General features: G+C 44.2%; 1 protein-coding gene across 1 annotated transcript; it reads left to right on the top strand.

The window, feature by feature from the left end:
* The first annotated feature begins 7,148 nt into the window (after positions 1–7,148).
* On the top strand, positions 7,149–11,459 carry LOC115131145 (arylsulfatase I-like). The gene is made up of 2 exons (XM_029662738.2): positions 7,149–7,648; positions 9,656–11,459. The coding sequence occupies exons 1-2, from the start codon at positions 7,335–7,337 to the stop codon at positions 11,049–11,051; spliced, it is 1,710 nt and encodes a 569-aa protein (XP_029518598.1). The 5' UTR covers positions 7,149–7,334; the 3' UTR covers positions 11,052–11,459.
* The last annotated feature ends 548 nt before the right edge of the window (positions 11,460–12,007 follow it).

Raw genomic sequence — 12,007 nt, 5'->3', positions numbered from 1 at the left:
GAGTGAGCTGCGTTCAGGGGATCTAGGTGTTTGAGGGTGCGAGTTGGAAATTGGGCTGGAAAGTGAGCTGCGTTTAGGGGATCTACTTGTTTGAGGTTGTGAGTTGGAAGCAGACGTTACAAGTTTGGTGGAAACACACCACTGCTGGGAAAATGTGCATATTTTCATTATGCCCATTTTTGAATAATCACATGAAAGTCGCCAATTGGATGGAAACCTATCTACTGACATGAATCATGCTATATGTGGTAGCCTACATGCCTGTTGTTTGCAAGTATTATTTTTGAACCTCTATATTTGTCTCTCATATTTCGATATTGTGTAAGAACACAGTTTGACAGGATGAAAATATAGCAAACAAACACACAAAAATACCTCTCAGAAACCAGATACTCTAATTACTCAAGTGTCTGGGGTCGAGTAAAGTTGTTTTCGCGGGCATTGTAAGGTATCTGTCATACTGTCCTCAAACATAGTAACTCTTCGTTTTGACTAATATGGTAGAATTATCAGTGGAATTATTGTTGGCAGTTAGATGTTTTTTAAAGGCCTTCATCAGCCTTCATCATGATGTCAACCCTGACATCTCCTCCTCATCCTCACCCTGGCTCTTTGGGCCTCAGTTGTCTTTGGGTGGGGTTGTGGCTGGGGTTAGGGGGTTTGAGGACTAATGTTGATTCTGGTGATGTTGGTGTTTACTCTCAGAGCATTCCACAGCTCCCTCAGTGTGTGCGTGCGTGCGTGCGTTGCTGGTGTGATATTGTTTTAGCATGAGGAGCGGATCATTTTCCTGGCATATTACAGTAGGAACGTTCATCAAAATTGTTAAAAGATTTGAAAGCAATTCTAATAAATGCAACAGTTGTACAATGGATGAGGATACTTCAACCCACCAGATATTGACTGAATAATAGCACATAAAACATTGTACTGGCACGAACTAATAATGAATGGAGTTCAGGTATTTTGGTGGGAATTCAGGCATTCAATTTATTGTACAATTTCACACGTTTTTCTTATGATGCTCTCATACATACGTTTTCTTACTATATCAGGTCTTTAAAAAAAATACCTTGTGATAAAATAAAGAAAATTGTATGTGCCTCATTTGCATATACACTGAGTAAAGAAAACATTAAGGACACCTACTCTTTCCATGACATAGACTCACCAGGAGTATCAAGGTGAAAGCTATGATCCCTTATTGATGTCACTTGTTAAATCCACTTCAGTCAGTGTAGATGAAGGGGAGGAGACTGGTTAAATAAGGATTTTTAAGCCTTGAGACAACTGAGACATGGATTGATACATGGATTGTATATGTGTGCCATGAATGGGCAAGACAAAATATTTAAGGGGCTTTGAACGGTGTATGGTAGTAGGTGCCAGGCACACCAGTTTGTGTCACACTCAACAGTTTCCCATGCGTGTCAAGAATGGTCCACCACCCAAAGGACATCCAGCCAACTTGACACAACCATGGGAAGCATTGGAGTCAACATGGGCCAGCATCCCTGTGGAACGCTATCGACACCTTGTAGAGTCCATTCACCGACGAATTGAGGCTATTCTGACGGAGAGTTAGATGTGTGAAAAGGTTAGTTTGACTATTGTAAGCTCTATCATACAGTATATCGTGATATGTGGTCCAATCACTTGTTCCAATCAGACTATGGCCCACAAATGCACAGCATAACCTGAAGTGATAACAGTTGAAAGAGTTCAACCTTTTTGAAGAAAAAAATATTTTTGAGTTTGGCAATGTAGATGTTGATAGTGGTTTGAAGAGAGAAATGTGGGCACGTCAGCCAATGGTTAGCCCAGGGGACGTGTAAGAACCTCTACCATTAAAACACAGCACAAGAGTGGTAAAGGGTCACCAGAACAAAATGTAAGTCATCAATCCAGCAATATTTCAGTAACAACTGGATTTTGCACCCCTCAAACACAGGAAATAGATGGCAGTGTTGCTGTATCACAGTGTGAACCCCCACATCTTCAAACCCTCCACAGTGATCCCACAGAGACAAACACATTCTCCATTTATCTGTCTCTCTCTCTCTTTCTTTCTGTATTATTCTATGTATCTGAGCCCACTCTTTCACTTTCAGTTACAGCAAAATGTACAATGACATTTAAAAGATGAAATGTACTGTGTCAATGTCCTCTCTCGTTCCGCTGATGCCTGTATAGATTCTGATTTGGTAGCAGGTCTTTGGTTCTGCGGTTCGCTAAGATGACCCTCTTTACCGGCATTCCAAGCCTCTCCCAGTCCCTCTAGGAAAGTTATACATAAATAAACAAGGAAACGTACACCTCAGGTACACCTCTCTCCTTTTTCTCTCTCACTCTCTTCTGCTTTGACCTGCCTTAAACTCACCCTCAGACCAGGCCAGCCCTGACTGCAGAGTAAAATGTATTTTCTGCTAAGTAAACTTCCCGCGCTTCAATTTCATTCCCTTTAAGGCGGTCTTACACGTCCCCTGGGCTAACCATTGGCCAACGTGCCTGCATTTCTCTCTTTAAACCACTATCAACATCTACACTGCCAAACTCAAAAATAGGTTTTGATTTTCTTAAATATGTTGACCTCTTTGACCTGTTATCATTTGAGGTTCTGCTGTGCATTTGTGGGCCTTAGTCTGATTGGAACAAGTGATTGGACCACATATCACAATATATGAAAGAGCTTACAATTAAACTAATATTTTCACCCATCTAACCCTCTGTCGGTGTCTACTATACCCGTTAGTCTGTGAGCTGCACAACAGTTGCTCTCTCAGTGAATGGAACTCTGTAAAATCCCCTTCAAACCTATTGAACTGGTGAAGTGACCACAGATCAGAACTCCAGTTTCCAAGTTTTCCTGCAGGATGGGTGTCTGTGATTTGTAAGTGGCTCTTTCAGAAGCCTGGTAGGAGATGTTATCAGGTCGGCTGTATGTACTCTGGATCTGTGAGTCTTGCTCTTTCTCCCCCAGCTCTGCAGCCCTCGTAAAATAGCAGGGATAATGAAAGAGGGTCTGTGAGCGGAGCTGAGTGGGGAACACTGTCTGTGATTGTGTCGTGGGTTTAGGGGCCCCAGCCTAATCACAGCTCCCCAAGAACCCCCCGGGCCCATATCATGTTTTCCTAGTGTTTGGGATTCTTAGACTGTGTCTATAATTCAGAGAAAATATTAGACTTAATTTTTTACATGAATTCATACACATGAATCACTACAGAATTACAGTGCATTCAGAAAGCATTCAGACCCCTTGACTTCTTCTGCATTTTGTAACGTTACAGCCTTATTCTAAAATGGATTTAAATATGTAAATCCTCATCAATCTATGCAGAATATACCATAATGACAAAGCGAAAACAGGTTTTTAGAATGTTTGCAAATGTATAAAAAAAATCTAAACAGAAATACCTTATTTACATAAGTGTTCAGACCCTTTGCTATGAGATTCAAAATTGACCTCTGGTGCATCCTGTTTCCTTGATCATCCTTGATATGTTTTTACAACTTGATTGGAGTCCACCTGTGGTAAATTCAATTGATTGGACCACAAAGACTCTTCCTAGAGCTGGCTGCCCTTCCAAACTGAGCAATTGAGGGAGAATGGCCTTGGTCAGGGAGGTGACCAAGAACCCAATGGACACTCTGACAGAGCTCCAGAGTTCTTCTGTGGAGATGGGAGTACCTTCTCTGCAGCAAGGACAGCCATCTCTGCAGCACTCCACCAATCAGGATCTTATGGTAGAGTGGTGAAATGGAAACTACTCCTCAGTAAAAGGCACATGACAGCCTGCTTGGAGTTGACCAAAAAGCACCTAAAGGATCCTTAGACCTTGAGAAAGAAGATTCTCTGGTCTGATGAAACCAAGATTGAACTCCTTGGCCTGAATGCCAAGAGTCATGTCTGGAGGAAACGTGGCACCATCCCTACCGTGAAGCAGGGTGGTGGCAGTATCATGGTGTGGGGATGTTTTTCAGTGGCAGGGACTGGGAGACTGGATCGAGGGAAATATTATTGATGAAAACCTGCTCCAGAGAGCTCAGGACCTCAGAATGGGGTGTAGGTTCACCTTCCAACAGGACAATGAGTGGGCTCCCAAGTGGCGCAGTGTTCTAAGGCACTGCATCTCAGTGCTTGAGGTGTCACTACAAACCCTGATTTGATTCCAGGCTGTATCACAACCGGCCTTGATTGGGAGCCAATAGGGCGACGCATATTTGGCCCAGCGTCATCCGGGTTAGGGTTTGGCCGGGGTAAGCCGTCATTGCAAATAAGAATTTGTTCTTAACTGATTTGCCTGGTTATATAAAAATAAATAAATAAAAATTCCTCTTCCCCTTCAATAGGCTGAAAATATTTGGCGTGGGCCCTCAGTTCCTCAAAACGTTATACAGCTGCACCATTGAGAGCATCTTGACTGGCTGCATCACCGTTTGGTATGGCAACTGCTTGGCATCCGACTGTAAGGCGATACAGAGAGTAGTGTGTACGGCCCAGTACATCATGGGGCAGAGCTCCCTGCTATCCAGGACCTATATACCAGGCGGTGTCAGAGGAAGGCCCTAAAAATTGTCAGACTCCAGCCACCAAAGTCATAGACTGTTCTTTCTGCTACCGCACCGCAAGCTGTACCGGAGCGCCAAGTCTAGGACCGAAAGGCTCCTGAACAGCTCCTGAACAACATGGCCAGCCTGAAAGGCTCCTGAACAACATGGCCAGCCTGAAAGGCTCCTGAACAACATGGCCACCCTGACTATTTGCGTTGACCCCTTTTTTATTTGCATGGACTCTTTTACACCGGCTCTTTGCACACTCACTGGACTCTACCCACACACACATATACTACACTGACACTCCCACACACACACACACACACACACACACAACATAGGCTCACACACAAAACACACACACACACAACTGCATATTGACACCACACGTACACACTCACACTTTTCACATTAGCTACTGCTACTCTGTTTATTATATCCTGATTGCCTAGTCACTTCTACCCCTACATACAGTACATCTACATGCAGTATATTACCTCAATTATCTCAACTGCCTCGTACCCCTGCACATTGACTCAGTAACAGTAATCCTTGTATATAGTCTCGTTATTGTTATTTTAACATGTTACTATTTCCTTGTTTATTTATTTTACTTTTCTTACTTTTTTAACTTAGCATTGTTGGAAAAGGGCTCGTAAGTAAGCATTTTACGGTGAAGTCTACACCTGTCTTTCAGTGCATGTGACATTCTAATGGCCGAGAATTTGATGTTAATTTCTCTACCATAAGCCACCTCCAACATCGTTTTCGAAAATTTGGCAGAACGTCCAACCGGCCTCACAACAGCAGACCAATCATAAGCTATGGACAATGAACACAATTGCATTTTATCGATGGCAATTTGAATGCAGAGATACCGTGACGAGATCCCGAGGCCCATTGTCGGGCCATTCATCCACTGCCATCACCTCATATCATGTTTCAGCATGATAATGCATTGCCCCATGTCGCAAGGATCTGTACACAATTCCTGGGAGCTGAAAATGTCCCAGTTCTATGACCTGCATACTCACCAGACATGTCACCCGTAGAACATATTTAGGATGCTCGGGATCGACGTGTACGATAGCACGTTCCAGTTCCTGCCAATATCCAGCAACTTCGCACAACCATTGAAGAGGAGTGGGACAACATTCCACAGGCCACAATCAACAGCCTGATCAACTTTATGAGAAGGATATGTGTTGCGCTGCGCAAGGCAAATAATGGTCACACCAGACTCTGACTGTTTTTCTGATCTATGTCACACATTTTTTTAAGGTATCTGTGACCAACAGAAGCAAATCTGTATCCCCAGTCATGTGAAATCCATAGATTAGGGCCTAATGAATTTATTTAAATTGACTGATTTCCTTATATGAACTGTAACTCAGTAAAATCTTTGAAATTGTTGCATGTTGCGTTTATATATTTGTTCAGTGTAGATCCTAAGGTTAACTTAGAAGACAAAGCACGAACAAAGAGATGCATACGGAGCCAGACGCCTAGGACATGAGAATTGAACATACAACCTTCCTCCATGGACTGGATACAGGAGAAAGAACAAAGCCATTTAATTCCATTTAGAACATCTGAAGGCATAACCTAAAACCAACCACCCTTGACCAATCAAACGATACCAAGTTTCCAGTGTAACCTGACCACCAAGGCCCAATCTCCAGAGGGGGTCACAGCATGTAAAAGGCTTGTGTGGGGGATGGGACCAATGTGAATGAGACAGAATTCCTAAGAAGACCATAAAACCTTTTTGCATAGGGTAAATCAGAGTACAAGTTACCACTGAGATAATACATTCATACAGATAGCATCAGATTTATCTGATTTAAAAAAAAATGTTTACCTTCATTTAACTAGGCAAGTCAGTTAAGAACACATTTTTAAGATAGAATAATACTATAGTATCCATGTTTGGTATCTATCACATTGTATAGTCAGTCCTCTGAATACTGTACATTTTGGCCCTTCAGATGGGGAAGGGCTGACTAGTCCTTGGGCATTTGTCCTTCGTTCCATTCCTTGTCTTCCTTGACCATTTGCCATGCAACTCCAGGTAACAAAGAGCACATAAATTAGGGCTGAGCCTACAATCTGCTTTATCTCCTAATGTATAGCACAAGTTGACTGCAGCAGGTATTAACTTAAAAGTAGCTGAAAGAATGCACATTTATTGAAAAATTTCAAAATAATTGTTTTGGTCCAGACCAGTCATAGACTTCCATGTTTGGCCCAAATCAAGGCTGGTCTAGACCGACCAAATCTGAACCAAAGATAGACATCTATGTTTGGGCAAAATCAAAGCCGGTCTGTACAAAAAAAAAATCAACGTCCGTGGACGTTTAAATAAACAAAAAATGACCAAAAAAAGACATCCAAAAGATGTTGTGTTGGTCTGTGAATAGTGGGTTATTTTAATGAGCCAGGGCAAACTCATTCGGGTGGGGTTAATACTACCACTGTGGAAAGAGGAATGTTTTGTAAGGAGTCTTAAACAACATTTTAAGACACGTCAGCAAAAGGTATGTAGGTAGTATATATCTCTGATCATTACGCACAAGGTTCGTGGACATCATCATCATAGCGCGAGGAGAGATCAAACCTGTTCGCTAGGTGCAGGCTATAAAGTGTAGTCTACTTTTGCTAGAGGGATACTGTACCTATCGTTTTAACATGCTTTTCTCGTTTATAACAACGTTATACAACGAATTAGGTATATATTTTCACTTATAGATTGCCTAAACATTTAAAGGCGCGCAGTTACCATGGCAGTGTCAGCTCTAACCGGATTCTCCGTGGTCAGTTTGCTCAGTCTCGGCTACCTGTCGTGGGACTTAATGAGTCCGAACCAGGTGGAGAGCGAGTCAGTTCCGAACTTCCGAGACCGGTCGCCGGTACCGCATCCCCCTCACATCATCTTCATCATGACGGACGACCAGGGATTCAACGATATCGGTTACCACGGCTCCGACATCCAGACACCGACGCTGGATAAACTGGCCGCGGATGGAGTGAAGCTGGAGAACTACTACATACAGCCCATATGCACGCCATCTCGCAGTCAGCTGATCACCGGCAGGTAAGTGCATCTTTTATCGCCAGATCTGAAGTAGCCTAGAGAGTTGTTCTTTTGTAGTCAACTAATTCATGATGTATTCAGACAGATGTTTTTCTCTATGTCTTTTTTTCTAAGCATTGTTGTATTTTATCTGTAGGATCTTTTCCCTATAGTTGGAATAATGTGGAGTAACCAATACCGAGTAGCCTCAATAGTAATGGATGAATAGATGGATCCTGTCAGGGACGTTTTAAACGATTTGAAGACATTGGTGGCTTAGCCCAAAGCCAGTAAGGGGGGTCCGGGCAAACAAACAAGGAATTTCAACTAAATTCATGAATTTGGTGCGCTTTGACATGAACATTGAGAGATTAGAACATTGAGAGATTCTATATTTTTCAGATAGATTACACCTTCCCACCTGCCACAGCAGACACTGCCAGTACTCAATTGCAGTAGCTATGCTGGGTCTCTCTACTCTGGAACACATACATTACCGTTCAAATGTTTGGGGTCACTTAGAAATGTCCATGTTTCTGAAAGAAAATAATTTTGTTTGTCCATTAAAATAACATCAAATTGATCAGAAACACAGTGTAGACATTGTTAATGTTGTAAATGACTATTGTAGCTGGAAACGGCTGATTTTTAATGGAATATCTACATAGGCGTACAGAGGCCCATTATCAGCAACCATCACTCCTGTGTTCCAATGGCACGTTGTGTTAGCTAATCCAAGTTTATAATTTTAAAAGGCTAATTGGTCATTAGAAAACCCTTTTGCAATTATGTTAGCACAGCTGAAAACTTTTGTGCTGATTAAAGAAGCAATAAAACTGACCTTCTTCAGACGAGTTGAGCATCTGGAGCATCAGCATTTGTGGGTTCGATTACAGGCTAAAAATGGTCAGAAACAAGGAACTTTCTTCTGAAACTCGTCCGTCTATTCTTGTTCTGAGAAATTAAGGCTATTCCATGTGAGAAATTGCTAAGAAACTGAAGATCTCGTACAATGTTGTATACTACTCTCTTCACAGAACAGCGCAAACTGGCTCTAACCAGAATAGAAAGAGGAGTGGGAGGCCCTGGTGCACAACTGAGCAATATATTTTTTGTATATTTTTTGACCACCAAAAAAGGGCTGGACCAAAAACATCCAGGGCTGAAGCCCCAGAATTCCAGGCCTAATGATGCCACTGGATCCTAAAATTCAGTGTTGGTTGATCCATATATCGGTCTGTTTTTCAACTTTTTGATCATTCAAAGTTGATACATTGATTACACAGAACCCAAACCGGCTCGCGTACGCCATCATGCATAAATGTATTTTCTCCCCCCATACCAAACACGATCACGACACGCAGGTTAAAATATTAAAACAAACTCTGAACAAATTACATTAATTTGGGGACAGGTCGAAAAGCATTAAACATTTTTGGAAATTAGTTTGCTAGCTTGCACTTGCTAGCTAATTTGTCCCATTTAGCTAGCTTGCTGTTGCTAGCTAATTTGTCCTGGGATATAAACATTGAGTTGTTATTTTACCTGAAATGCGCAAGGTCCTCTACTCCGACAATTAATCCACACATAAAACGGTCAACCGAATCGTTTCTAGTCCTCTCTCCTCCTTCCAGGCTTTTTCTTCTCTGGACTTTATATTGCAATTGGCAACATTCATAAATTAGGTGCATGACCTCTACCGACCTTGTTCGTCTTTCAGTCACCCACGTGGGTATAACTAATGAGGAGATGGCACGTTGGTACCTGCTTCTATAAACCAATGAGGAGATGGAAGAGGCAGGACTTGCAGCGCGATCTGTGTCACAAATAGAACTGACTTCTATTTTAGCCCTTGGCAACGCAGACGCTCATTGGCGCACGCCAGCCGTGTGGGTGCAATAATTGAATAACAGATTTCTAAATTCATTTCGCAACGCGAGCGGTGTAGTCAGGGTATTAGGCTACTTTCATTGTTAGTCAATTACTTGAGTGATCAGACATTTTATGCCTTTGTGTCCCTCTGCCCAGGTACCAGATCCACACTGGCCTGCAGCACTCCATCATCCGACCCCGTCAGCCCAACTGCCTTCCCTTTGACCAGGTCACCCTTCCCCAGAGACTGCAGGAGGCTGGCTACTCCACCCATATGGTAGGCAAGTGGCACCTGGGCTTTTACAAGAAGGAGTGCCTGCCCACCCGCCGAGGCTTTGACTCCTACTTCGGTTCTTTGACAGGCAGCGTGGATTACTACACCTACAAGTCATGTGACGGCCCAGGGATGTGTGGTTTTGACCTCCACGAGGGGGAGACGGTGGCATGGGGTCAGGGGGGAAAGTACTCCACCCATCTGTACACCCAGAGGGTGAGGAAGATCTTAGCTGCCCACGACCCTCAGGCACAGCCTCTGTTTATATACCTCTCCTTCCAGGCGGTGCACACACCCCTCCAGTCCCCGCGGGAATACATCTACCCATACCGCAGCCTGGGCAACGTGGCCAGGAGGAAATATGCAGCCATGGTGTCGGCTGTAGACGAAGCGGTGAGGAATGTGACCTATGCCCTTCGTAAGTATGGCTACTACCAGAACAGTGTCATCATATTCTCCACTGACAACGGAGGCCAGCCCTTCTCCGGGGGTAGCAACTGGCCTCTGAGGGGGCGTAAGGGCACCTACTGGGAGGGGGGCGTGAGGGGGCTGGGCTTCGTCCACAGCCCCCTGCTGAGGCGCAAGAGGAGGGTGAGCAAGGCCCTGGTGCACATCACTGACTGGTACCCCACGCTGGTTGGGTTGGCTGGGGGAAACGCGTCACAGACCGAGGGGCTAGATGGGTATGACATGTGGGGGGCCATCAGTGAGGAGAAGGAGTCCCCCCGACTGGAGATCCTCCATAACATCGACCCTCTCTACAACCCGGCCCGGAGCGGCTCCCTGCAGAGTGGCTATGGCATCTGGAACACAGCCATCCAGGCCTCCATCCGCGCAGGCGACTGGAAGCTCCTGACCGGGGACCCCGGATACGGAGACTGGACCCCGCCCCAGATGCTCCCTGGCTTTCCCGATGGCTGGTGGAACCTGGAACGCCACCTGGAACCTAAGAAGTCAGTATGGCTCTTTAACATCAGTGGAGACCCGTACGAACGCTATGACCTGGCCGAGCAGCGACCAGACGTGGTCAAAGAGCTCCTGGCGCGGTTGGTGTTCTACAACCGGACTTCGGTCCCGGTGCGGTACCCCTCTGAGGACCCCAGGGGCGACCCAGACCTGAACGATGGCGCGTGGGGACCGTGGGTGGGGGACGAGGAGGAGGACCACTGGAATGGGGTCTATCACAAAAAGACTAAGAACCGGAAGAAGTACAAGCTGTCCAAAACCAAATCTTTCTTCAGGAGACTTAACACTAGAATCATGTCCAACCGGATATAGGAGTTGCTTTAGTCTTAAGCCTCCCTATAGAGATGATGTGGAACCAGACTTTTAAAGCAATTACTTGTTTACACTCCACAAGTTGTATGTTTCTGAAAGTCTTCTTTTGTAAACAGTGGCTATATGATTTGTGATCAGAATAAGGTTGACTATGGCATTTTGAGTTGAGTTGAGTCCAACTACACACACCTGTGACAGTAGCTCTTGCTGTTGCTGTATGTTTTCTGCTGATAACATGAAGAATCAGCAACAAATAGACTTATTGGATGATTGATCTATTCTCCATTATACTGTAGGATAGTTGTTGATATTCAAGATAACCCATGTTTGAATGGGGTATGTCAGAGATACTGTATACGTTTCTGTTTCTGTTGGAGAATCTCTTGAGTGACTCATTTGAATGTGAATAAATATGAAAAAGTTCAAGATTTCCACTCTTCTTCAAATGCCTTTTCTGAGGTTGATCCAGTAGGTCAGACCAATGCCCCCACATATCATCACATTACACTTTGTAGCCTGGACACATCAATGTGATGAATGAGGTAACATCGCCCTCTGATGGAAGTTAGGAAAAGCTCTGTTTTTATGCCAGCATACTAGAACCTGAAGCCTCTTCACTCACTTCTCTTTTAACAAAGTCCAGTCGATTAGAAGTAAAGAGAACCAATTCTAACCTATACTGAGTCTTATGGAAATGGCAGGAGGTGCCGATTCTGAAGGTACCAGATTACGGTTGGATCTGGCGAAATGTGGAAACTATACCATGCACTAGGGGCAATGTTAGCACCTAGTTAGTACCTTTTAGTAGGCTTGTGGCTTGCTAGGCCATTGTGGATGAGGGATAAGGGATGGGCGTTTTAGCCGCAGATTCCAGCTCTGAGGGTCACGTCATGACGTGGTCCTTTCTGGGTATAGATCATGGTTTCCCACTCTCCCCTGCACCCGGGTTCTGTTAT

This window comes from Oncorhynchus nerka, linkage group LG6 (genome assembly GCF_034236695.1).
Source record: "Oncorhynchus nerka isolate Pitt River linkage group LG6, Oner_Uvic_2.0, whole genome shotgun sequence".
Classification (NCBI taxonomy): Eukaryota; Metazoa; Chordata; class Actinopteri; order Salmoniformes; family Salmonidae; genus Oncorhynchus; species Oncorhynchus nerka.
Note: the sequence above shows the minus strand (reverse complement) of the source record. Positions and strands in the feature narration are given on the sequence as shown.

Bases quoted from the DNA above. Each gene is read 5' to 3' on its own strand.
- LOC115131145 (XM_029662738.2), top strand. From the start codon at position 7,335: ATGGCAGTGTCAGCTCTAACCGGATTCTCCGTGGTCAGTTTGCTCAGT. The intron at 7,649-9,655 runs GTAAGTGCATCT...CCCTCTGCCCAG, and splicing joins AGTCAGCTGATCACCGGCAG to GTACCAGATCCACACTGGCC.